This window comes from Leptonychotes weddellii, chromosome 2 (genome assembly GCF_054177405.1).
Source record: "Leptonychotes weddellii isolate Sample4059 chromosome 2, ASM5417740v2, whole genome shotgun sequence".
In the NCBI taxonomy this organism is placed as follows: Eukaryota; Metazoa; Chordata; class Mammalia; order Carnivora; family Phocidae; genus Leptonychotes; species Leptonychotes weddellii.
Window position 1 is genome coordinate 21,096,318 of NC_138370.1, and position 26,570 is coordinate 21,122,887.

The 26,570-nt window shown below is 49.2% G+C and overlaps 1 protein-coding gene and 1 long non-coding RNA gene across 5 annotated transcripts in view; one reads left to right on the plus strand and one right to left on the minus strand.

Annotated features, from left to right (window-relative positions):
• Positions 1–17,596, minus strand: part of PRAG1 (PEAK1 related, kinase-activating pseudokinase 1) — a 49,161-nt gene extending 31,565 nt beyond the window's left edge. Inside the window, exons 1-3 of one of the 2 annotated variants that reach the window (XM_081808371.1) lie at positions 17,451–17,596; positions 12,776–13,248; positions 8,892–10,723 (exon numbers count right to left, since the gene is read on the minus strand). In XM_081808371.1, the coding sequence (XP_081664497.1) occupies positions 8,892–10,723; positions 12,776–13,084 (2,141 nt within the window). In that variant the 5' untranslated portion in view covers positions 13,085–13,248; positions 17,451–17,596. Of the gene's footprint in view, positions 1–8,891; positions 10,760–12,775; positions 13,249–17,450 lie in introns of those variants that run through there. The other variant, XM_081808378.1, reaches the window with a different exon arrangement.
• A 203-nt stretch (positions 17,597–17,799) lies between these two features.
• On the plus strand, positions 17,800–19,106 carry LOC145717800 (uncharacterized). 3 transcript variants are annotated; one of them, XR_014141228.1, is made up of 3 exons: positions 17,800–18,084; positions 18,682–18,800; positions 19,020–19,106. It is a non-coding gene; the product is annotated as an uncharacterized LOC145717800 (long non-coding RNA). The 3 variants fall into 3 exon arrangements; XR_014141229.1 differs by having other exon boundaries at positions 17,800–18,064; positions 18,666–18,800; XR_014141227.1 differs by having other exon boundaries at positions 17,800–18,064.
• The last annotated feature ends 7,464 nt before the right edge of the window (positions 19,107–26,570 follow it).

Consider the following 26,570-nt stretch of genomic DNA (forward strand, 5'->3'; position numbering starts at 1 on the left):
AAACACGCCTTTATGGCTCCTAGGAAATTCATCACTTAGCAAACTCCCCGGGTTTTAGGAGCTCTGTGCCAGAAACAGGGATGGAGACCAAAGGTTTATTTATTACAAATCACAATATCATACTAGGTAAGTTCAAACATTTTCTATCTTCACTCCTGCACCAGGCAGCCTACTGCTTCTCTAGGAAAGTGCATAACCATGCAGCCTGGGGCCACAATTAATACATGATTCCGGCCTTCAGCTAGCCCTTGGGGCTCCCTGGCAATGCTTGCACTTGACCTCCCACTCTCCAAAGCAGCTATTTCAAACATTCACCATTTTTCTTGATATTCTTAGTTGCCATTCTTATTTCTTGCAAGTAAGTCCTCTTTCTCCATGATTCGGTCTTTCTTTATGTTCTTATTTACTTCAAGTGCAGAGAGGTGAAATCACCTTCTGCCTCGATTAATGATACACCTTCACACTGATCTGCATTGTTTTAGCTTTTCCCTTCATCCCCATCTCTACACTAACTCTCCATTTCCCGATTTCCCACTTGCGGGTACTCACTGTTATTTCCTTGGATATATATCCTTGGATTTATCTTTTAAAAAATGCTGGCACTTTATGTGTTTTCAATTTACAGCATTACATTGTGTTACAGATCGTGTTCTGTTTCTTAGTTCACTCAACGCTAGTTTCAGGTTCATCCATGTTTCTGTATATATATCCAGTCCATAATGTCTGACTGCTATTAAGTATTTCATTTCATACTCATGACATTTTACTTTTCTGTTTTCCTAGAAACGAATACCTGTGATTGCACCAACTACCCTCTACTGTGAACAATGCTGTGATGATCTTCATCGTATGCGTTCCCTTATTGACCCAAGTGTTTCTCCGAGGCAAACACTGAGGAATGGAGATTGCAGGGGCATAATGTATTCTTACACTGAATCTTAACTCAGTAGCTCATATTAGCTCCACCTACACCGAATCCTCAATATTTAGCGATTAAACGACTGTTAAGACCAAGAAAACTTCAGACTCTGAACTCTAAGAAGAAGAGTCTCTTTCATTATGTTTCTCTGCTTTCAGAAGAGGCACGGACAAGCATTGAAAGTAGGATAAGAAGTAGGATCAAGGGGCTGGATTTAGGATTCATTGGTAGAGACAATTTCTGTTTCAAGTTTTAGAGAGGACATGAAGATATAGAAGGCATTTTGAGAGATCTGAAGGGAGGTCACAAAGTAAATGTGACAGATCAGTGAGTATTCTTGTCCTGGCTTTCTTGTACTTGCTCCTCGGGAGACACGCTCTGTCCCCAAGTTGAACATCTCTGAAACAGACAACCTAACTCATCACCAGTCCAGAAGATGCAGAAAAATTAAATGTACTATGTATTATGAAAACATATATTTATATTTATATTAAATTTATATGATAAATTTATATTATAATATTTATATATTTATAATATGGAATTTTCATTTTCAAACTATCCCTCTAAAAGATGAGACATACCTCCTGCCCCCACTCCCTGTCTCTGCCATCGGGAAGCATAGAAAGCCAGTGCTACAAACCAAAGAGGGTAAGGCTAAGTGAACATACATCATTTAATGGGTAACAGATGTAACGGTTAACTCTTACTTACTCAAATACAGATCTCCAAAAAGGTTACAATTCATGGGATATTCACAATCACTCATTAAGAGAAAACAAAACCTTTGGCCTTACAATCTGAACTTTGAGGTTATAATCAAAGAGAGGACCACAGTCTGCCAAAGTTTGCTTAGGATGGCCTGGGCTGGACAGAACACAGATCCTCTCACAGGTATAAAACCCTTGAATTGGGCGCCTGGGTGGCTCAGTCGACTGAGCTTTTGCCTTCAGCTCAGGTCATGATCCTAGAGTCCCGGGATCGAGTCCCGCATCGGGCTCCCTGCTCAGCGAAGAATCTGCTTCTCCCTCTCCTCCCCACTCATGCTCTCTCTCAAATAAATAAATAAAATCTTAAAAAAACAAACAAATAAATAAACAACAAAAAAAATAATAAAACCCTTGGATTAGTATAGGGAATAGTTACTGACGATCAACGATTTTGCATTATAGACGGTAAATTTTAGATTCGAAACCTAGATTGATAAATACCTGGCCCACATGTCTACACTCTCCACTGGCATGACCTGCAGACAGTACTAATTGATCGTGGTGAACTTTCCTGCAGGGAAGGCACATGGTCTCCCTGTTTTCCATGTGGAGCTTCAGGCTGCTACTCCCATTGAGTGGAACTGGTGTGGAGAATGCAACCGAATTGCCCTCATGGTTCAAGAATATGTTGTCACAAAATCTTCCTTTTGAGCTATACATATCAATAAGCATTATTTTAAGTGACATCCCCACTATGACTAGCTTTAAAATTCCAAAGACTTCCTCCCTTTTTTCCTGACCTTCAAGGTCATATTACTTACTAATATATCAAGTTATCCCAACTATTCTTGTGTTTATCCAGTGTCGGTGTATTTTTGCATTGAGTTTGACTGCTATATGGAGCTCTCTGAAGAGCAGGAGCCATTCTGAAGGGTGTTCTACAACCCAGGAACATACATGGTAACACTGCCCATTATTTGCCTGGTTTGAGACTTCAGATAAGTTTTCATAGCACAAGCATGAATGAGCACGAAGTGGCCAAAAACCAAACTACCAGCAAGTCAGGGGATCATCTGACAGTGATAGGTCCTGGACAGTAAGATGAGTAAAAAGGGAAGGATTTCTTAAAGCTGTCTTCAATCTGGAAGTTCCCTCCCCCCCCCCCCCCCACCCCAGTGAAGAACAGTTGCTTCCGTGAGTCAGCCCATTAGAGAAGCACAGAGAGTAAGCCATCCAAGGCATTAGACAAAAGCTCATTGAAGCTGGGAGTTCTACCAACTTGTACGGAAATAGCATAAACACCCTTTAACGACTGACAGTTTTAGGGATGTGCCCAAGAGTCGATATAAAGAAACTGAGCAATTCTAGTACAGGGGATGAAGACCCATCTTAAACTCTGAAGGTTATCAGCTGCAGAAAGGGCCGCCGGGTGTTCTCTGCAGTTGGTCTATCAACTTCCTTCCTGATAAAAGGAAGTCCTTTCGTGAGCATATCGACGGTCCTAACACAGTAACAAATGACTCACACCACACATAGATAATTTCTCACCAACTGGTGAGTTCTACACCCAAAAAGTAGGCTGGCCATTTTAGGAAAAAGTCCCTTTGATCGACAATGGGGGCTCGAGCACATGGCCCACACTTGTGTTTTCCAACCCACCTCAGAAAGCATGAAAAATCTCTTCCCAAGAGAAGTGAAACCACACCTAGAATTCCTTGAGACTCACTGGTGGGGAGAAAGGTCCTTAGGTGATGACTACCTGAAAGGAACATTCTTGTGGCAAGAGAGGGCTGGCTCCACACACCTGCTCAGCTTGGGGAAAAAAAAAAAGAGCAGAGTATGAGCTCAGTTGCAAAACTGAAATGTATAATCATTGGAGAGAAATTAATCCATGAAAGGATACATTGTGCCTATCGGGGTGTTTGCCCACCCTGAAACATTAATAATTATTAACTTCAGCTTCTTTTACTCAAGGTGATAATGTTCTATTGAGCAAGGCTAGGCACAGAATTATAATGGGATGTCCAGTGAAAAATCAGGCCAAGATCTGTAGTTCTCTCTGGCCTTTTGTCCCCCCCTAGTTCAATAATCCTTTACTGAATACCTACTGTGTCCCAGGTACTATGCTAAGATATCCTATGGGAAAGTCAAAGAAAAATACATGAAACACGGTTCCTGTTCTCCTAAGAATTTACAATTTCTTGAGGAGATACAAATATGGATCCAATTTAACAGGGTGCAAGACATACTGTGTTAACTGCCAAAACAGAGCACTGGGGCAATCCAGAAACCTGGGTTTCAGAAAGATACTTGGATACAAGAATTTAAAGCTACTTGTTCCTTTCTCAACACTTCCTGATATGCGAAGCATAGTGCTTTTGGAGAAAGTGAGATAAGACGAGCATGGTCTCTGCCTACAATTCAACAAGTATTTCTTGAGCATCTATTATGTACCAGGCACCAAACAGGATACTGTGTTATTACAGATGGCTAAGCCTGCTCTTGACCTTCAGGGAGCATCTGCCTCCCCACCCCATCCTGCCTTTCTAAAAATAAATGGTTATCTATATACCTATACTAACCTTGGCCTTGAATCAGGTCACAAGACACTTCAAGGAAGGACTATTCTTGCATTCCTCCTGGACACTGAGCTGAACTTACCTCTGTGTTACCCAACAGAATGAGAATCCAGTTGCTATGATAACCAATCTAATCAAAGGGAATCAAAACAGGGCGAGAGCCCATGGTGGTCATACGACACATCTGCTGATTTAATTTATACCCACTCAACCCTCAGGGGCCTTAAGGGGCAGAACCCAGTCACTGACGTTTTAGCACCTTACACAGAGCATAATGGAAAGTAGGCACTTAGGAGACACCTGATGAATTACAGAAAGAAAATCGAATCCCTACCCTTAGCCGTGGATGTATGCTCCAAAACGGAGAGAAGTTCCAACATATTTGATATAGACTACTGTTCAACTCAGTGATTTTTCTTTTTTTAATTACAGACTGGAAATATAGAAATCAATTTTGATTCTCCCTGGTCCAGACAGCATCATTCGATGTCCAGTGTTTTCAGGTTCTATCCACAAACTCAGGGGAAGAGGCCAACTATTAATTTGCCCCTGGCAGGGAGCAGAATATAAACGGGCATTGCTGACGTGCTTTGTTCTGTTTGCCAAACTCTGTGTGTACATGCGGGAGCAATCTCTCTCCCTGAAGTATCCCCAGGATTCAGTCTTCCCTGGATCGATCCGACCACCAGCCAACTTATTTCAGCTTTGTCAAAGAGGCTAAACATAGAGAAGATTCTCAAAGCACATAGAGTGCTTTCTAATACAAACTGTGATTTTCAAAATGCCACACAGAAAAGCCCCATTACACATCAAGACTATAGGATTGCCTAGTAAATTGTTACCATTCTACCAGAATCCACTGTAGCAGAAAATGCCTCAAGAATAAAGCATCCGGAGCTTAACTCAGATCAGATATGGAGTCTGGAGATAAATAGCAATCTCTATCATTCTACTCCCATCCTTGGGGCTCATGCTGAGAGACCATGTTACCAAGAGACCACACAATGAAGTCATTTTGATCTTGATTCCAATGGCCCAGTGGCCACTTCTGTGGACAGAACAGCTCCATCTGTGACCCTGTCAGCACCTGTCTGCCGAGAAGTGACGGGGGAGGGTGAGCGGGGAATCAAGAACGAGCTAGAGCCCAAAGATAGACTCGGTCTCTGCTCCCCAGAATCCCCGCAGAGGATCGGGAGAATGTAACTAAGTAGTGGGTTAAAATTACGATGAGCATGAGTGACGACTTCAAAAGTAAACCTCTCTCACTTTCTTGGGGAAACTCTTCTCTTGGTTAGCCTCACCTGGGGCCAGACCTTTGGCCTCTGAAACCATATAAACCGGTCTTAGTTCTTGTTCACCTGCCATGCTCTCGCTCCTCCTCTGAGTTCAGGCCTCTCATCCTAATTTGGGGTTTTTCTGTGAAATTCCTGTCCGCGCTAATCAGAGGAGTCTCCCTCAACTGACCTTGTCACTCAAAAGCCAAAGTCTTTTAAAACCAGGTTTGCATCTGCGAAGAAATAAAAGGCAGAAATAAATTTGATTCTTCTGCATCTTAATTTTATCTCCCCAGGCGCTGCTGCTCTCAAGAAACTGCCTTTAAGTCTTGAATGTGACATTGAAACTAAGAAGTCCACGCTTGTTTCCCCGTAGGTTTTAGCCTCCTAGCCAGCAGGACTTGTCAACCCTCACCTCCGAACTCTGCCCTGAGTTGGGGCACTAAATTGACCCAGAGACTCGGTGAGGTCCGTCAGTCTAAGCTGGTGAGCCCGAACGTGTAGGTGGATCCGTGGTGGCCCCAGACCGTGCCTCATCTGCTAGGAGGTACACTGAGTGCACTTAAATACCTCTGAAGGGTATGACATGGGCATTGAGAGCCCCTGTCCTTCATGGCATTACAGCAAGAATCTTCTGCAGACCCCTAATGGGAGCTTACAGAGGACAGTATCTCAGACAGAGAAGCTACTGCCAAACATCCAAAACAACACCATAGGAAAGTCACGTCATTCTCAACATCATTTTTTTTTTTTTAAACTCCGAGCCACAGTCAGTTTCGTAAAGCAGGACCATTAGGCAAACCAGAAAATGATTCTTTGTTCTTCCATAATAGCCCAAGAAAGCAGAAGGATCTAAGTGCATGTAAGTGAAAAGTAACACTGTCCTGCATGAAACAACCCCTTTCTCCAGAGCGTTGAGTGTACTTAACACGCGTCATGAGAGTCGCTATTTTTGTTTGCGGGTGAGGCCGATTCTTCGAAATAGGACACACAGATGGGCCGTGCAAAGAAACTGAGTTAATCTTCAATGTCATTCAAAGACCTTCTAACATTTTCCATCTTGGAAAATTGACATCAGCCTGCCATAGTTACCACTGTGGGCTGTGTTCCCATGAACAGTCCAATTTGCCATCACCCTGACCTGCTAGATTCGAAGGCTGTGGGTTTCTGGCACCTTCCTCAGTGGGATTCAGTAAGTACTGAGTTCCAGAATTAAAAGTCAACTTATGGTCCCAAGCCCGCCCTCATCTCCTCACGAGGCAGATGTGATGATTCAAGAGATGTCAATAATGCTTAAAACATCTTCCCCAAATGAAAATATATATGAGTTTGTTTTATTTTAAATAGTGCCAGGTGCTCTTTGCTCTTTTCTGGGTTCCCTTAAGCTAATTTTATTTCCCAGATTTTTTTCCCCAAAAGTCCTGAAAATAAGAACTTTTTTGGTTTGCTTGGTTTTTGTTTGTTTGTTTGTTTGTTTTTAAGAGTTGGAACCCAGAACCTCTGAGATTCCCACCTGGTTTGAGCTACATATATAATCCAATGGTTTTATCATAACAAACTGGGCCAAAAAACTCTGATCTCAACCCAGACGCTAATGCAAACCCTACCTGAGTCAGGTTGCTGTGGTGACTGGGGTTCCTCCAGGCCCTTAATTCTCCCATGAGAAAGGTTTAGTTTCTTCCCCGAGGAACTAGGTGGTGTTCAGGTGGTAGGCCTAGGAGTGGGCCAGGAGGTTCCCATAGGGTGCGAGTGTCCCCGTACAAACAATAGCTCCAGGGGGCCCTTGCCTGCATAATAATGAACCCCTCTACTGGAGTCTGTTCCTCTCACTTGAGTCTTTCAACAACAGGGTGTTATAAAAGCATTGTTATTCCCATGCGGTTTTAGGGAGGCTCGGTCACGGTAAGTGGCTTTGCTCAAGATCACTCAGCCCATAGATAAGACAGATGCAGTATGAACTTGATTTTCTGGTCAAGTTCAAAGCCCATACTTCCACTAACCTACCCAGGCCTGAGGCAGACAGAGCCAATGCCCATGTTTTACTCTCATGCCTTGTTCACTTCCTACACCACCTGCTGAAGTGCCCTATGTGTTTAGGAGCAGAGCCGGCCAGATACAACGGTGTGACCTTGGCAGGTGACTTCAGCTCCTCCTATCTCTGTTTTGTCTTCTGTAAATTGGGGATGGTAATTCCTACCTCCTGGGGCTGTTCTGAGGATCAAAGGAGTTAACAGGTCTAATTCCCTTAGATCCACAACGGGCCCACAGTGAGCGCCATATAAATGGGAGCTCTTCTTAGCTGCTGGATCCCTCATTCACTCGGGAAGTTAAAACTGTAGCCAAAAGGAGTCTGCAAATCACCTGAGGATCTGGAGGATGTCTACGCCGCATGGCAGGTGGCCAGTGCAATACCAGAACAAAGCAGTGGTCACAGAAAAAGCCCACGTTAGAGAGCATCACAGCCTGAGACGCCTTGATGTTCAAAGTCAAGTGTCACAGCTGCATGTCTCTGTGGTCAGCTGCCTGCTTCCGGCAACAGCCCGGAGGCACGGGAGCTGAAACAGAATCACTGGAAACGACACAACTAGAAAAAGTCTGTTGGAAAGGCTGTCACTTAAAAAACAAAAACAAAAACAAAACACACAGCAGGTTTCTCCTTTCCCTGATAGGAATCCATCTTGCTGGAATGAGAGGGAAATTCCCCCCCCCCCCCCTTTTAAATTCCATGCACAACGCAATACCTTTAAAAACGCACTTATTTTTCTTGGGCCTTTGGAAGGTACTTTAAACTGGCAGGAGACAGCAGTGAAGCAGTGGAGAAAGCTGTTGATTTCAGCATATGCTAAAACGAACTCCTTCTCCGCCGCCCCGGTAAAAATCCACATCTGAAGGTTACTAACCACGTGCAGAGCCTCCTACTACCCTGCTCTTGGCTCCAAGGCCTAACTGTTTCTGGAGCACACATTTGGCAGTGCCCGTGGGCCTCCCCGTCTCCTTGCCTCTCCAAATGCCACAGGACAACCTTCCCTGGCCTTCTTTTGCGTGTCTAAATAAATGGTGAATCTCAGCGTTTCCCCGAAAAAGCCTGCTAGGGAGACTTCAGAGAGACGGGGAGGAAAAGAGTACCAGCTTCGACAACTCTGAGCGCCAGGAGAGAGGAACAGCTTGGCAGTGCTTCTCGGAAAGAGTCATTTCAAAAAGCCAATCCCGGGCAGGGCACCGCCTGGGGGCTTGTTTGCTGAGCATGAACACGAACAACCCAGAACTTACATAAAGGCACAAGGGCCTTTGGGCAGACGCTGGTGCCCAGCGCGCAGGACTCAGGGCTTGGGCCTGAGGGCTTTCGGTAAAGGGCAACAGCAGAGGTTTCTGGAAGGGCCCCGAGTTACACACAGCCCATCATACTCACCGCGACTTCGGAGGCGGCGGCGGAGGTGAGAATACCTCAATCCCACTCCTGTCCTTGGGGAACTCAAAGGCAAAAGAGGCCGATTTGCTCATCCCGGTGCCCACTTTGCTGCTTTGCCCGGAGCAGCCGTCTGTGGGGCGGAGACAGTGCCACGCGGAGGAGTTGGAGGGGTCTGCGGTGCCGTTTTCCATCTCTCTTCCCCAGCTTTGACTCAACAACTCCTGTTCCACCTCCTCCTCTTCCTCTATCCGGCACTGACGGCTCCAGGCCCCCGTCTGGTACCGGGGCCTCCTCTGGTCCAAGGCTGAGGCGGTGGCAGCTGGGGGGTGGCACCGGACAGAGTCACCAGCGGCGACGCCACTGGCCCGGCAGGAAGAAGCAGAGTCAGTGGGGCCCCTGGAGGAAGTCTGGGGCCCCGTACCACCAGCGGAGCTCCCCTCGCTGAGGTCAGACAGCGGGGAGGCAGAGGGGGACACCGGGGACCCTCCGGGGCTACTCTTGGACAGCTTGGGGGGAATGGCAGGCTTCCCCTTGGGCGTGTTCTCACTCGCGTCGGGACGGTGGCTTTCTCTGGAGCTCAGCCCCTGCCCAGCTGCAGCCTCCTCTTCACCTGCCTCGGAGTCCTGGCTCACAGGCCCGCGTGGCCACTGGACCCCCACGGCGGAGTCGGGGCTGCTCAGGTAGATTGTCCGGTGGTCCTCTTCTGGATGGGCTGCCATGACCGTGATGGTGGCTGCCACCTGGGGAGCCATATCTGGGCCTTCCCTGTCCCGGCCCCAGCCAGATGCTGCTTTCTGAGCCCAGGCATTAGCTGTCCGTACCTGGCCCTGGCCCCGAGCGGCTGCTGCCTGTTGCGCTGCGGCCTGTGGCTTGGAAGGTGCTGGAACCGCCTTCCTCCTCTTGGTGCTCTCAGCATAGATGGGTTCAGGCTGTACCGCCTCCCTGGGGTGGGCTGGAGGCTGGGGCTCCCCCGTCAGTCCAAGGCCCCTGGCAGAGGTCAGCACGTGGCAGCCTGAGTCCTGCTCCTTCCCTGGCACAGTCTCCTTCACGAGGGAGCAGTAATCACTCTCAAGACGGGGGGTGAAGGGGCTGCTGGCCCCACTGCTGGCACTCCCACAGGAGAGGCCATCCGAAGAACTGGCGGCCTCTGAGGTAAGGGACAGCTTCTTGGGACCCAGGCGGGGCGGGTTCTCGGCTGGGCCCTGGCTACAGCACTCCCTCGGGAAGCTCAGAAGCTGCTTCTCCTCCTCAGGGGGGCCCCCACACCCCCCCTGCTCCCAGCACGGTGGTGAGCGGTCCCCTCTGCCAGGTCTGCCCCGAGAACTCTCAGCTTCTGAGGTGGCCGTGGCAACGGGGCTCCCGGGGCAACAGTCCAGGATGGAGCAATACTCTCCTCCTTCGCTGTCCCCCGAAGGTGAGCACCTCTGATCGCTGTCGTCCTCCGAGGGCAGGGACTCCCGCAGGGGCTGTGGAGAGGGGCAGGGCCCGGGGCCCTTGTGACAGCCAGACGTCATGCCAGCAAAGGCAGCTACCTTCTGGCGGAAGCTCTCCTGAGCGGAGGTCAGCTCTTGGTAGGGAAACACGGGTTTATCTTCTCGCCCAACCTTCTCACTGGAGAAACTCACTGGGTGGAAGGCAGTGGTCCGCTGCCCCCGGGCCTCTAGGCTGTGCAGGCCCACCACGGCATAGGCCGGGGGGCAGCGAGCGAGGCCATCTGTGGAGGCAGAGGGCCCGGCCGGCTTCTGGGCACCACGGAAGCTGCCCAGGTAAACTAGCGGCACGTCGTCCTGCTTCGGGAGGGGGAGCTTGCCGGGGGCTCGTCTCCAGATGACCTACACAGCCCCAAGGTTAAAAGACTTACATTAGACCTTGTCAGAGAAAAAAGGAAGAGAGAAACCGTGAGAGGAGAGTGCCACGACATTGTCAACGGTCTTCCATGCTGCAGGGAGGGAGCCCTGCAGCACGCCTACCTTTCTGATCTCCCCACAGACTCTCTTCATTGCTGGGGACCCCCCCCACCCCCCCGGAGCCAGGGGTCTTCCCAGACACTGAGCTGCGTTTCCCACCCGGGGTCTGGCTGGCTTAAGTCTGTGAGGTGGGGTGGGGGGGGGGGGAGAAAAAACAACAAACCTCTCAAAAAGAACATTCTGCCTTCTCCCTCAAAATGGCCCGATGAGATAAATTCTCCTAAGAGCTTCGAAAACAGAGTGTTGAGTTTGGTTGCATTTTTGTTTTATGTTTGTTAGTTGTCTTGATAACCGTGTCACAGTACAATCCTGAAGAAACCAAAGTCATGGGGCTTTTTAAAACAGCTCGGGTGGGTGCTGGGGCAGGAGAGTGAGGGGTGGCTTCTGAGCTGGGTCCCCAGCTCCCTTGCTGCTCCCTGGGCCGTGCCAAAGAGCTGCTCCCTCTCCAAGTTACAGGCAGTGACTTCAGCCGGAGCCTGCAGAAGTGGCTGGACTAGTTGAGCCCCGAGACAAAGATATGGGTTGGTCATGGGACGCCTGGGTGGCTCAGTTGGTTAAGCATCCAACTCTTGATTTCTTGAGATCAAGCCCCATATCGGGCTCTCTGCTAAGTACAGAGTCTACTTGAGATTCTCTTTCTCCCTCTGCCCCTTCCCCCACTCGTGCACACACTCTCTCTCTCTCTCTCTAAAATAAGTAAAATCTTAAGATGTGGACTGGTCATTCCCATCACTGAAGTCATGGTCCCCTTGTCCTTCCCTTCTAAAGTCTCCCCCTACCCCAAAACTTTTAGAAGCAGCCTCAAAGTTGGGCCGGCATTCGCCTCCTTTCCAAGATGATTCTGAGCTGAGGGAGTCCCTAGCTTACGTCTGTAAAGACCGAAGGTACTGAGCACAGCCTGGTGAATGGGTGTAACCAGCTTATGACCAATGGAGCGGTTCTGGAGGAACATGGAGCTAAGCCGAACCACAGGAAATGTCTCTCCTCAGTTAAGCCTCCTCTAATTTAAAACTGACCTCTGATTTCACATAGGCTCAAACAGCCTTCCTGATCCACTCATCATGATGGTTTAGGAAAACTAGAATAGGCAAAAGGGTCAAACAAGTCCCAAGCAGTTCTTAGATGTCCTAGACTTCCAGCTTCCTAGACCCTGTCTAGAGGCAGCAGGCTCTACGTGCCCTCTAAATAATTACACCTTTGTAAGGGGGACCTGTGGGAGATGAGCAGAACGGTCTAATCTCTAGGGATATAACTGTCTCTGGTGATCCCAGTTCAAAGCTGCTAAAATCCAAGCTTCACAACTGGAAACATGAACCCTGGCTGGGAACTGGATATGAAGAAATTATTGCTAACACGTTAAGTGGGATCATGACATTGTGGTTCTCTTTTTTAGGAAGACTTTATTTTTTTAAAGACATGGATGGAAATGACATGACATCTGGGGTTTGCTTTAAAATCACAGGGAGGGGAGGGTGGGGCTGGGAGCAGAGAGGAAGCAAGACGCGGTCGTGCGTTGATCTGTGGACACTCATGGTAACGGGCCGTGGACACAGAGCATTTGTTACGCAATCATTGCTACTCGTGTATGCATTTTAAACGATCGATGAAAAAACTTTAAAAACCTTTAAAAAAAAAAAAAAGCTGCATTTTTGCGTGCCTCCAGATATATAATTAAGACAATCTCCGATGCCACTGGAGGGACTGGACTGATGGTTCTCAGCCTAAAGGGACAGATGGAAGGGAGGGCAGATAGGAAAGGAGGGCAGGAGTCAGGAAGGAGCAGTCGTGGGGCAGGCTGATGGGAGGCCGTCCCGCGGGAGCCGTGCTCTAACAGCCCTCCCTGGCTGCTGGCCAGCCACCCAGTGTTACAACAAGAGCAGCCCCTGTAAAAATACCACCGGGGTTAGTCAGCCTCACCTGCGAGACGTCGGCACCCAGGTTCGCCTCTGTCCACACATCGGAGGTGTCGGGGCTCATCATGGTGGGCTTCACGGCGATGGTGGGCTTGGAGTAGGGCGAGCCGTTCACGCCTTCATCTTCCAGGCGGCAGTTGTCGGGCCTGGGGGGCAGGCGAGGCGGAGGGGGCAGGTGGCCGGGCGCCAGCTGGTGGTCACTCCTCAAGCAGAAGCAGTTCTTGCAGGACCCGGGCTTCCAGATGTGTTCCACAAAGTCACCGCACGCAGACATCTTCGGGCTCTCGGGGCTCAGTCGGACGGTCCGGTGCATCTTGAGCCCACGGCGCGCTGGCTCATCTTGCGCTCGGCTCTCGGGCGTGGTCTCCTGGGAGGCAGATGCGGGTCGCAGGGCGGCTTCCCGGGACAGCAGAACACTGGGCCTGTCAGAGAGCTGCCCGACCTGAGGATGACCGCACTACCAGCGAGAGGCTGAGTCTTCCAAGGGGGAGTAGTAGGTGGGGGGAGGGGGAAAGAAGGAGAAGAAAAAGGTAGAGATTAGCATTCCGTGTATTCGGAGGCCCTCACCTATTTGTCATAAGGCTCTTAGTCACTCTCCGGTGGTGCGGCCTTATCAGAAGCTGTGAAAACTAAGCACAGCTCTGTGACGGGAGTACCAAGCCGAGCGGGCATTTCAGTCCCCAGGGCTGAAGGGATCTAGAGCTTGGGACAAGAACTACAACGTAGTACAGCAGATAAAAATGGTGGTTTCCAGAGGACAAGCCACAGCTTCTCACCAAGGACTGTGTGAGGGGGCAGGTAGGCCTGGGCCCTGAGCCCAGTGCTGGAAGCCACACTTCTGGCCAGGGGGACACTCGGTGGATGAGAAAGGGGAGAGGTGTGGGGCCAGCCTGCCCCTCAGGGGAACCGTGTCAGGAGGTCCAGCATCTTGAGAATCCGCCCTCCTCCCCTTACTTCATAGACGTTACTCAACCCGGTGCTCGGTGAGGTCAACAGAGCCAGGGCTGTAGGCCAAGGAGGGAAACAGAAAGAGAAATGCCTTATTACCACAGCCCTCTGGTCTAAGGGTGGCCGGGTAAAATATAACAGAAGGAAGAGATTACCACACAATTATTTTCCCCTACGATAGCCCTGGGGGTAAGGCAGTCTGCTCGCTGCAAGAGTTGTCTCTGACAGTCCAATAGGGAGCAGAGAGTTTGCCCAGAGAACCTAGTAAATTCACCTGTTGAAGATGAACTCAAAGGGTTGCAGATATGAACCAATTAGCCTGAATAACACCCCGGCAGGTCGCTGTTATCCCCATTTTAGAGATGGAGAAACAATGGCAACGACATAACTAAGACCTGTCCAGCAGACACAGGGAGTTCGGTGGCTGTAGAAGGCACGGCCAACTGTGCTGGCAGCCCCTCTACTCATCACGTCATTCATTCTACAGAGTGGCTGCCCATCACCTGTTTGCTGCTCGTCGTTCTTCTTTCCTCGCTTAAATGAACTGACCTCCTCATAAGGAAAACGTCCATGAGAAAATCATCTCTACAAACGTCAGGCGATCAGATTCTCATCAAAAAGGGAGCTTTGCCCTGGGGTTTGCTGCCCCCTCTCCTCCAGTGAGAACTTGCTTTGGGGCAGATGCCCTCTAAACTATCATCAGGGCTAACCGGGTGGAGTGAGCCAGGAGCCCACTCCAGCATCTTTGTGGAGAGTGCTCTCTTTCCAGCGTCCCACACTCACACACAGGCATGCTTATTCACAAGCACCGGAGCTAAATTTACCTCCTCTCCCTCCAAAGTTCACCGTGAAGCCACCGCATCCTGAAGCTAAATAAACACTCTGAGAAAAAGACAAGTGTTTGTCTTTCCGCAACCGTCGGTAGGGGCTTATGCATCCCTCTCTTTAAGATGATTGTGGGTTAGGTTCTTCTCCTCCCCTAAATACACCCAAGTAGCAGGTTCATGCCTCACCAAGCTCCCCAGAAGAGGTCACTAAGCTTCAACAAGCAGAGGAGGATAGCAAGGATTTTTCTTCCTCCCACAGTCTTGAGCCAGGGAGAGCTTTAGGCTCTGCTGCTAAATTTTGGGGGGAGGGGGAGTGGAAGAAGCACACTGGTATTCAGAGAGCAGGGGTCCATATCCCTGCCCCAAAGTGGGGAGTTGGTCCTTTCATAGAGAGCTGTTGGCTTCCTGACCACAGGGAAAGAGAGGCTCCCCTTTACTGCAGGCAAAGGCTCCCGAGCCCCCTTGATGGGACGGGGAAAGAAAACTCAGAAACCCGTTCTGTGTGGGCCTTTCACGTTCCTGCAGCTCCTTATAAGGCTGAGCTCTCTGTGGAGGTGGGTGTCCAACCACTTCCTCACGGCTACCACAGACACACAAAGAGGCAGTCTGGGGTAGCCACCCACCCTTCATTGCCTCCCCCAACAGGCAACCGAGAGCACAAACTTGTCACGTCTGCTTGGTTCCAGAGCGCCCCATTCTTTGTCCCCGATGGCCCACAACAGCCCTGGGACTTTGGGTCGGCTCTGGATGACTGAGGTATGGGAAGCCTCCTTCAGAACCTTCCCCAGCTTACGCACGCTCTCTGCTCCCATGCCCAGCTCTGAAATCCTCTGACGCGGGCACAGCTCTCCACACGACGGCTCAGAGAGGCAAAGGTTTTTAGGGGAAGGCTTTGAATAAGAGAACAGAATGAAGCGCTAGCCTTCCACCATCATTGACTCACTGCATCCTGTTAAAACTGGTTTCTCAGTCACAGCAAACAGAAATTTACCACCACATCAAGCCAGAAAAGATGCTTTTCCAGTTCTGTCTAGAGAGCTCTATGCCTGGAATTATCTCCTATTTGTTTTCAGTGAGAGATGGTGAAAAACTCAAGTGGCACACACAAACAGCAACAGTACTTTGCCTACCAGTGCCAACTCTCCACAGCCTGGGAATGGTACCTTCCAGCCCACATCCCGTACCTCAGAGGGGAGGCAGCCCCCAGAATTATGCAAATTCCCCCATTTCAGTGGGAGGCAGCAGTGTAAGATTAGAAAAAGGTCCCAGCATTCTTTCTGATCCAAGTCATGAAAAATAGCTTTGCCTCTGCAAACTTCTGCACTAGATTTGTGGCTACAATGTGCAAGACTGAAGTTGTCAGACACACTCCCATCCCATTTAAAAAGAATCTGAAGAATGGTGGCCAGATCCATAAAACTAAACCTTTTGGCTCAAAATGCCCCTTACACTTGCATCAAAGGTTGTTAATGCCTTACCCTGAAGGGACGGAATTCCAGAAAAGACTCATCTAATAAATAAATATATACGTATGCATTGTTATATATATATATATATATGTGTATATATATATATATACGTATATATATATATATATATAGAACAATTAAATTAATGCAACACTGAAAAAGAAAAGTACATATGGAAAATGTCTGGATTTCAATACTCGACTGGTAGGGGTTGCCCAGGCAGAAAGAACAAAGTGACAACCTTAACACACCTCCCCAACACCCGCCCAACACACACACACCCAGAGGGTATCATGATATTCGCCCAACTTTTTATTTTATTTTTTCCTTCTCCAATGCAATGTAATCTAATCTCAGCAGTAGGAATGTGATTTTCATGGGTTAGACCTCCTACAGCCTAAACCAGTAAGGAGGATAGCCGAATTCCACAGGATCCCCTGATAACAAAGTAGCTGCAGAATTCCCCAGGGCTTCCTGTCAAATTTCCCTCTGAAAAAGGGAAAAAGGCTGCTACCATTGTTTAGGCCAGTGATCAATAAGGTCCATGGAACCTGACTCTGCCCTGATCTCATTGCAAAACTCCTGGCCCGTAGACCTTCGGGCTTCCCTTTACAGCTCTGCAAAGCCATGCCCTCGCTGGCTGAGCACTACCTGAGAAAAATAAACACATTCAGCCGGCCCTGCCTCCATTCCCATTTACAGGACCTGAAAGTGGAGAGGTGGAGAGGTTCTATTTTCTGAGTGCGTGTGTGTGTGTGTGTGTGTGTGTGTGTGTGTGTGTGTCCGGCTGGGGACACGAGCAGCACAAGCAAAGGTTAAGAACGTGCCCACAGTACGCCTTTCAGAGGGCTCAGCCGGGGATCGGGAGAAAGGCATCATCTTGTTCCCTCTGGGGGCTCAGAGGCTGCCATCTAACTCGGGGCAACACAGGAGGCGGCTACCCTGGGGCCCCAAACCATCTCGCCCCCGGGATCCCGGTCCTCGCAGCCCCGGCGGCCTCTCCCTCTCTGCTCCTTTGACAGGACTCCTGCCGCAGAAACGAAGTCTTCCCCATTAGCAACTCGCAAAGCGCTTCAGTCTCTTGCCCCAAACAGAACAGCAAGCCCAGCAAGCCCAGCTGAACAGTCGGTTTCCCCTCCCCGAACTCGAAGGAAAGTTTCCCCCGTTTTAAAAAAGCGCGATTCTCAAAAGAATCGAAAACACCCCTCCGGCTCCCGCGTGCTCCAGGCTCAGCGCCTCCAACCTGGAGCACAACCCCGGGCGCACGCGGTCCGGACGCTCCACCCTCCGCCAGCGGCCGCCTGTCACCCCGGGGGACGCCGACAGGGGGGTCGCCCTCTCGGCGACCGCGGCGCTCCCCCGGAGCTCCCCTCCGCGGCCACGTTCGCCAAGACAAAAAGAGACTGGGTTTGGAGAAAGCGTCGCGCTGGCTCACCTCGGGGCCGCGCTCCCCCGGCCTCGCCGTCGGTCGCCGAGCCGCCAGCCGCCCCGCCGGGCGCCTCGGAGCATTGTTTGGAGAGTGAGTGCGCGCGGTGCGTGCCCGGCGGCGGGCGGGTGTCCTCTGCCGGGGCCGGGAGGCCGGGTGGCAGCTGCGAGCGCGGCTCCGCCCCCTCCGCCTCCGGTTACGCTGCGCGCCCAGGCCCCCGCCGCACCTCCGCAGTCCCCGCCGCCGCCCCGCGCCCCCCGCGCTCCCCCCCGACCAGGCCCGCGTGCCTCCGGCTCCCTGCCGGCGGGCTGCTGCTCTCCCGCCCGGAGCGCTCCAAACTCGCCCCGCCCCGCCCCGCCCCGCCCCTCCCTCGCCCACCCGCCCGGCCTCTCTCGGCGGGGAGGCCCCGCCCCTGGCCCGGGACTGGGCGCCTTCCGACCCGCGAGCCGAGCCCGCACCTGCGCCCGCCCCAGAGGCGGCTATCAGTGTTCGCAGCCTTCCTCTGACCACAATGTCTGTAGAGGTTATCATAGGTGTCCTGCCTCCCTTCGTCCAGCCGGCTCTGCGAGACCCTGGGGCGGTTAAAGCCCGAGAGCTGGGGCGGGGGAACGAGAAAGCGAGAGGTCGGGAGTGGAATAGTGAGGTCGGGAGCCGAGCCGGGTCGCCAAAGCTGCGTGGGCACCGATATTGTCCATTACGGTGGCGGGGGAGGAGCGTGGGGCGCGAGGGAGCCGGACTGGGAATCCCGACGGCGGATTCCAGGTCCCGCTCAGTCCTGGGACGGAGCGTCAGGCAAATTGCTTCACCCCCAGGAACTTTAGTTTTCTGGATATAGAATGAAGGGTTGGACTGGAGAGAGCTGGTCCTCCACCTCGCTCGGACCGGCATCCCGGTCCTCCGCGGGCCAATTTACACCTGTGTTTACAGTTTCCCCTATCTCACTCACAGAGATAGACTGAGTTCGAGATAGTCCCTGGGCCAAAAACTCTTGTCACGGAGAGTATGACAGCATACTACCTAGTCAGCCCCCTCCCTTCCTCCGGCTGCCTTATGACAGGCTCGCACCTTGACCTGGGTGTTTCCTCAGAGAGTTAGCGAGCGCCAGAGTCACCACCTTGAGCCTCCCTGGGTGGGGGCAATGTAGTGAAAGGGAATGGGAAGAAGACCCTGGAAAAACACCTCCTCTCTGCCCCTCCTGCTCCCCAGAGAGGTAACTCCGATTAGGTCCTCTGCCTTTCAGTCCACAGGGATGAGCGCCTGAGCGTCCGCCCAGCTGAGAGGAGGAAGATTGGTTTCCCTTGAGATTCCTGTGCTTTCCATGAGCTCTGGCAGTGACAGCGGGACTGAGGGGATGAGGAGGTAGGTGGAGGGGAGACAGGGAGAAGACCTGGTTTTGAGGTTTGGCTTGGGTGTGAGAAAGGGGGAAAGGTAGAGCGATATAAGGAATACTTCCTCATGCTCCAATGTCTGGATTTCTCCTTACTATGAATAGAATTTGGGGGAGGGGGGCTAACACTGGTTAAGTGCCTACCCTGTGCCAAGCCACCCCATAAGAGGGACATCATGCCCATTTTATAGGGAAGAAAGCTGACATGCAGAGGACCACATAATTTGCCAGGGCCCATCAGCTGAACGGTGGCAACACTGGGATCAGAAGCAACAACCGCACTGCTCCACTGGTGGACAATCCCAGTCTGCTGTGGGGCCCTCTCCGAGTCCTGGCAGTCCAGCCCTATTTTTCTTTCTTCTCAAAGTGGGAGGAAACCACGTGAACAAACATGGAAGGAAAACTCTTGCTAGCCTGGGATTCGAGAAGTTCCTGGTTCCCATGATTCAGGCTAGACGCGACTGTTCTTCCTCTGTAAGGCCTGGATGGGGACACCCACCTCACAGGATTGAGCATATAGAAGGCATTCTTGTTCCCACTTGATCTTCCTCTCTTTACTTAATGTATCCTTAAGACACAGACAGGCTGAAGAAGTAATGATCAGAAGCAAAGGCAACAGTGTGACAAGATTGGCAGTTCTGTGGCATGGGACGGCAATCGAAGGGTTAATTTAGTCTTTCTGCGAAATAAACCATGTTCCCAAGTGTTTTTGCTGTGCTCACACAAAATAAATGCGTATACTGTAGTTGCTGACATGTCATGTGCATCTTTTTATGCCAGCAACATGGCCTTAAAGATGGCTTCATCTTGCCTAATGAAAAGAATCAAAAAATACTTCAAAAGACCCACTTAGATCCACATAAAATACCCATTCTCTTATGCAGTGCTCCACCAGTGACTATTAAGTATGTTATCTCCTCAGTAAAGCTGCGGTAAGCTTATGCATTTTAATAAACAATTCTTGCTCGAACTCCCAAACTGCATCCTGCAATGCAATGTCATTTGTGTATACACAGCGTTCTGCTTCTAGCTACTTATCAGTCCATTTCATGACACTTTTACCTGCGGGGCTCGGGTTCCCTGATACAGATCAGACCTTGTGGAAGAGCGAGTCGCTTCAGGGTTTTAGTGCATGAGCACCAGTCTGTTTAAGAGAGCAGTGAAATTGGACGCCTGGGTGGCTCAGTTGGTTAAGCGACTGCCTTCGGCTCAGGTCATGATCCCAGGGTCCTGGGATGGAGTCCCACATCGGGCTCCCGGCTCAGTAGGAAGCCTGCTTCTCCCTCTCCCACTCCCCCTGCTTGTGTTCCTGCTCTCGCTGTCTCTGTCTCTGTCAAATAAATAAATAAAATCTTTAAAAAAAAAAAAGAGCAGTGAAATTGGGGGGAATTAGGACAAAGGCCGGGACAGGTAGTGCTTTGGGGGTAGGTAAGCTAGAGTTGTTTGAAATTAGAAAGGCAAAAAGGCAGAATGAGGAAGTGTCCACATTAAAATATGCTGAGAAGAGGCTAGATGGGGTATTGGAGGGGTTGGACAGTGGGAAGATTGGGCCAAAGTAATCCCATGCCTGATCTCTCTCCGGTCGGAGAATAGACCCCAAACAACAGAGAGGTGTCTCTCCCCTTAAAGGGAGAAAGGGGTTCAGTTTTAGTCAACAAACATTTATTGAGCGCCTTCTACTTATGAAGCACTGGATGAGGTCCTACGGGGAAAATAGAAGGTCTGTGAGCCGGAGATGATGCAGGGGCAGTAGGGGCTCAAAAAAGGAAAAGCCAGAAACCCAAAAAGTGGTTTCATGGAGCCAGGGAGCTTAGGAGGATGAGAAGGATTTCGATTTGTGGACAATGGGGACTTTCCAGACTGAGAGAATGGTATCCACAAAGGAATGGTCGTGGGAGAGGCGGGAGACTTTGCAGAGATTTCCCATCTGGTCTGGCTGGAGCGCGGCTATAGGAGACAAGGCTGAAACTGCAGTGTGGGACTGGCAGGAAGGAGGGAACCTACCCACGGGGGAGCATTGACTTTTCTGAGCAACTGAATGACGTCATCGAAGTTAGCTTTTCATCAGCCCTACCTGGATCTTCTATCCCAGATAGATTAGGAAGTGGGAGAGGAGGTCGGAGACAAGGAGACTGGCGTGGAGTTTCTATCTATGGTCCAGATGGGAGGTAAGGGGGCTGTGATAAAGGAGGCGGCAGTGGGAATGGAAAACAGGGATGTGGGATGGATGGTTTGGAAAGACACGAAGAGGGAGATCTGGGGACTGGCTACTTAGGAATTCACTGAGGGCAATAAGATATTTACCAATAATAGCTTACATTGCGGAGCCCTCGCTCTGTATCAGGCCCCGTGTGCTAAAGGGTTTGCATGCCTTTTCTCATATGAGGCTCACAGAAATTCCCAGGTAGGTGCTGCTATGGGGGAGGGGAAGGAATCAAAGATAACCCGCAGAATTTCAGCCTCCAGAGACTTGTAAACTAATGGTTTCGCTAGTACAACTAAGGAAGTCAGGGCACTTCACTCTGTGGTCTCTTGAGTCTGCTGTGCATGGCAGCCAACCGGGGAAGGAAGGTACCCTGCCAGCCGTGGCATGTGGAGCCAGAGAAGAAATGAAGGACGTTGGAGAAGAGATGATATGAAGAGGTGAAGCATTGGCAAACACGGTCATCTAGAAGAGGCCATGGAGAAAAGGAGCGTGGCCCCTCTCTGTGAGACTTTCTGAAACCCAGAGCCGTGTGACGAGGGAGAAGAGCTAGGGAGCAGGTGACGTGAAGGGAATTCAGGCTGCAGTGCATTGTGTGAGGCGGAGAGTGTCTGAGAGCAGCTTAAACTCTTAGTTACTCTGCGTACAACGGCAGGAAGTTCCAATGGACCCCATGCAAGAAGGAAATCAGGGGGGAGGAAAATGGGACGGGAAAGGTGGGCTCCTCCGTAGGGCTGTCAGTCCAGAAAAGGGCATTTAACAGGGGGAGGAGGACGGGCCGCAGATGAGATAGGATGGAATCTCTGGAAGCCACGGGCAGGTGCCCAAAACCACCCCAGAGGGGATTGGACAGGGAAGAAGGGAAGGAAAAAGGTCTTCTGAAAATTTGCTGTGAGGAGCTCATCTGAGTTCTCTCTGTGCTGCTGGAGGCTGGTCTTCTCAGCGAGCCAGCCAAAGGTTGGTCTGGCAAGCATACACAGCCCCACTCCCCTCCTTCTTTCCCCCTAAGTGATAATCAGCTCTTTTGGTTGCCAACCCAACTTATCTCTTTCTTCTCTGAGCTGTGGAAATTCAAGTAATCTTATCGGTTAACCCCTGTCCTGTGATTATGGCATCACATCCTTGTGTCCAAGCTTCTTAAAAAACCTTTTCCAATGTCCCATCCTCCCCCCGACTTTAATCCGAGGCAATTCTCCACGGATAAAACATTCTAAATAATTTACAGTATCATATTCCAAGCACTGAATAGATTTTTCCCCCAAACTGAAAGCTATTATTTAAATAACTGCTGGATGTCAGAATCTCAAACCACATGGGACTGAGAGCCAAGGGTTCAAGACTGTTATGATCTTCCTTTGTGCCCAAGTGCCACAGAGCTCAGATGTCAAGCATTAAAGAAGGAAAACACTTTCTTCTTTTCCTTTTATAGCATAAACACAGTTAGATAGGCATTTGGTGATAGATACCTTATTGCAAACCTCATTTTTTAAAAAAAATGTTACTGTTATAGGTTGAATTGTGTTCTCCCACTCCCCCCGAAAAATAGATGGACGTCCTAACCCCAGTTTCTCAGAATGTGACCTTATTTGGAAGTAGGGTCTATAAAGAGGTAATCAAGTTAAAATAAGGTCATTAGGGTGGTCCCTAACCCAATGTGACTGGTGTCCTTATAAAAAGGAGGAAAGAGACAGACACCCAAAAAAGGAAGGCTGTTTGAAAACACAATGGGAGAAGAGGCCATGTGACTAAATTGATGCTTCTAGAAGCCCAACAAGGCCAAGAATTGCCAGCATACACCAGAAGCTAGAAGAGACAAGAGAAGGTTTTACACCAGAGCTGTCAGAGAGAGCCTGGCTCTTGCCTCCACCTTGATCTCAGACTTCTAGCTTCCAGAACCTTGAGACAATACATTTCTGTTGTCTTAAGCCACCCAGTTTTTGGTACTTGGTTACAGCAGCCCTAGGAAAATAATACGGTTACTAAAACGAAAATGTGCCAATGAGTGATATACACTATTGCTTCTAGATGGAAGATAAAGATTTTTCAGAAATCAGCTCCAAAGAGCATGACATACAGGAGACATGTTAATTAATGTCCGCTAAGAATATAAGGCCAGTTTTCTGTAATAAGGTCAGCATGTCCCTTTGTTCAACCTGCCCTAGGAAGACAATGGTCATTCTTTCATTGTTAGCTCCCTCTTTCTCTGGTTTCAGGCCTCACGGTTAGAATTCCTGGTTCCTTACCTGTGCCAGCATTTGCAAAGTTGAGAAACTCCTTACCTCCGCACCCAGACAGTATGAATTAAGATGTACCTCAAAGCCCACCAAAGGATTGTTCTGGGCGCACATACATTTCAGAGATGTCGTTAATGGACAGGACAGATCATCCAGGTCTAATCCTTCAGGGACAAATGGAGACGCTGAGGTCCTCAATGACTGACATGACTTGCCCAGGGTCTTCTGAGCCATTTCATAACCTTGTTCTTCTGAGCTTTCAAGGTTGTTTCATTTTAATGTGGACTCACTGTGAGTTAAGGGTGTGAAAATAAGAACCATTTGAGGAATTAATTCATGACTCCCACTGCCTGGCTTTCTGACTGAGCTGGAGCCAGGGTTGGAAAGAAGCAGAATATTTGACTTTAGGAAGAGTCACAAAGAAAAAACAAACCCATTTGAAAGATCTGCTTCGTTACCCTAAAGAAAACCTCTTAATGGTACAGCCACTTCGGAAAACAGTTTAACAGTTTCCTAAAAAGTTAACCAGAACTTTGTCTTATGGCCCAGCAATTCCCCTCCTAGACATCTACCTAAGAGAAATGAAACTAGGTACACACAAAAACTGGCACACAAATGTTCACGCAGCATTATTCATAAGAGCTAAAGAGTACAAACAACCCAAATGCCCATCAACTGGTGAATGAATAAGCACATGGTCTGTCCATACAGTGAAATACTATTCAGTTATAAAACAATAAAACCCTGATACCCGTGACAACACGGATGAACCTCAAGAAGGTTATGCTAACCGAGAGAAGCCAGGCACAGAAGATTACCTAATGTGTGATTCCATTTATTTATTTATTTATTTTATTTTTCAAGATTTTATTTATTTATTTAATTGACAGAGAGAGGGAGAGAGCGAGAGAGGGAACACAAGCAGGGGGAGTAGGAGAGAGGAGAAGCAGCCTTCCCGCCGAGCAGGGAGCCCGATGCGGGGCTCGATCCCAGGACCCTGGGATCATCACCTGAGTCGAAGGCAGTTGCTTAACCAACTGAGCCACCCAGGCGCCCACGTGTGACTCCATTTATAGGAAATATCCAGGAGAAATAACTTGATAGAGACAGAAAGTTGATGTGCGGCTGCCTGGGGCAGGGAGTGGGAAGGGGGTCTGGGAGCGGAAACTAAGTGTCAGTGGCATGGGGGATCTTACTCCGATGATGAAAGTGTTCTACAACTGGATTGTGAATCATGATTGCACAACTTGAAAAATTGACTAAAATTGTTGAACTGTACACTTAAAAGGGTCGAACTTTATGGGATGTAAATTATACCTCAATGAAGTTGTTTATGAAAAGAGAAAGAATGGAATATGATTCAACCTTAAAAACGATGGGAACGGACACCTGCTACACCATGGATGAACCTTGAGGACGTTACGCCAAGTGGGATAAGCCAGTCACAAAAGGAAAATTGCTGTATGATTCCATTTTATGTGAGGTCCCTAGAGTAGTCAAGTTCATGGAGAGAGCAAACAGAATGGTGGTTGCTGGGGGTGGGAGGAGCGTGAGTGGGGAATCACTGCTTAATGGGTGCAGTTTCTTTTGGGAAGACGAGAAAGTTCTGGAGACAGATGGTGACGATAGTTAGATAGCAATGTCAATGTGCTTAATGCCATAGAACTGTACATTTTAAAAAGTAAAAATGGCATATTTTATGTTGTGTATATTTCATATAATTGAGAGAGAGATTGAGAGAAACACCTCTATTTCTGTAAGTGAACTGCCTATGTCTGAAAGATGAAACAGGTCTGAGAAATCTTGTGTTTTCTTATTCTTTCTTTTTTTTTTTTAAGTAGACTCCCACACCCAGCATGGAGCCCAACACGGGGCTCGAATTCACAAGCCCGAGATCAAGACCTGAACTGAGATCAAGGGTCAGATACCCAACTGACTGAGTCACCCAGGTGCCCCAAATCTCATGTTATCTCCAAGTCAATGAGCCTTAGTCATTCAAAAGACCATCAGTTTTTAAACTCCTGTAGGAAACACATCGATCCATAATTCTATAAAGTCACAGAAACTCCAGGCCTATTTGCCGCCTGATAAATCATGGATGAGAAAACATCACATGCTTTACCGTTCAACCATCCCACCGCTGAACATCCTTCTCCCCTTGTCTCCCCCAAGGCAGCTTCGGTTTTGCATTTTGCTAGGTCAGTAGGCTTCTGACTGTCTTGACCCCTGCGTTGTTTTTGTTGACTTCTACCGGAAGGCTTCTGTGTAACATTACCTCCGAGACCTAGTCATCATTTGCCAAAACCCAGCCATGTGAATGTCATTATATGGACTGTATCTAAGGGGTTTCTACTTACAAAGGTAAGCCAATGTTCTGAATCAAGTTTTCCCGAGGAATGTTCAATGGTAGAAGAAAAGACACCTTCCTATTTTTTTTATCTAAAAAAGAACACAGCTTTTGCCATCTGTCGTAAAGTTTTATAAGCCTGTTGAAAAGCAAACTGTTTGCTTATTCACCCTTAAAGTGAGGTGGTCTTTTCTCTTTCCCTTCTTTTTTCCTTATGGTTCCCATAGGAAATATACCACAAAAGGATTGAAAGACAATCTTTTGGACACTTAGAGCATTTTACTAATAACCAGCTTTGGCCCTTTCTAGGAGTAAAATCCCATTTTGATACAGCACAAGTGACTCTGGGGACATCTTACTTCTCTCCATGGTCCACCACATGGTGAAACCGAAAATACTTTTACCCGCTTCCTCCTTTCCTGTTTCTGAGAGCATGACCTGAGTGAAGGGACAGATGGTACCTGGTTTCTGTGCTGGGTGGGGTAGGGTGACATGGGGGAAGCAAATAAACCTTCCTTTCTAGGACCTGTAGATTCATGCAAGCTTCCTTCAATTTCAGGCCCACACTATGTAATTGACATAGATTGTCTAGAACCTATCTGTCCACCCCCAGAGCCTTCTCCAAACATTGGCCCTTACTAGCAAATTACTTCTCCCCAAGTCAGAATGTCCTAGAATTAGCATTCTCATGTGGGGAGGACTTGCATGGTCAGACAGTCAATAATCAAGTATAGAAGACTGGAGGGGGGGAAAAGTGGTTTATTTATTTGTTTAAACTCCCAGACAACATTGCCCACAATATTGCCCTTGCTGTACTTTGTGTGGAGTCAGGCTGATCTGCTTGTGGATTTACATCCCTAACTGTTTCTGACCTATCGAGAGGGTGGCAGAGAGGCTCCGGGAGGGATGCTTGGTGGAAAGTCCAGTGGTCACAGAAGGTAGCAGAGCCACCAAGCTT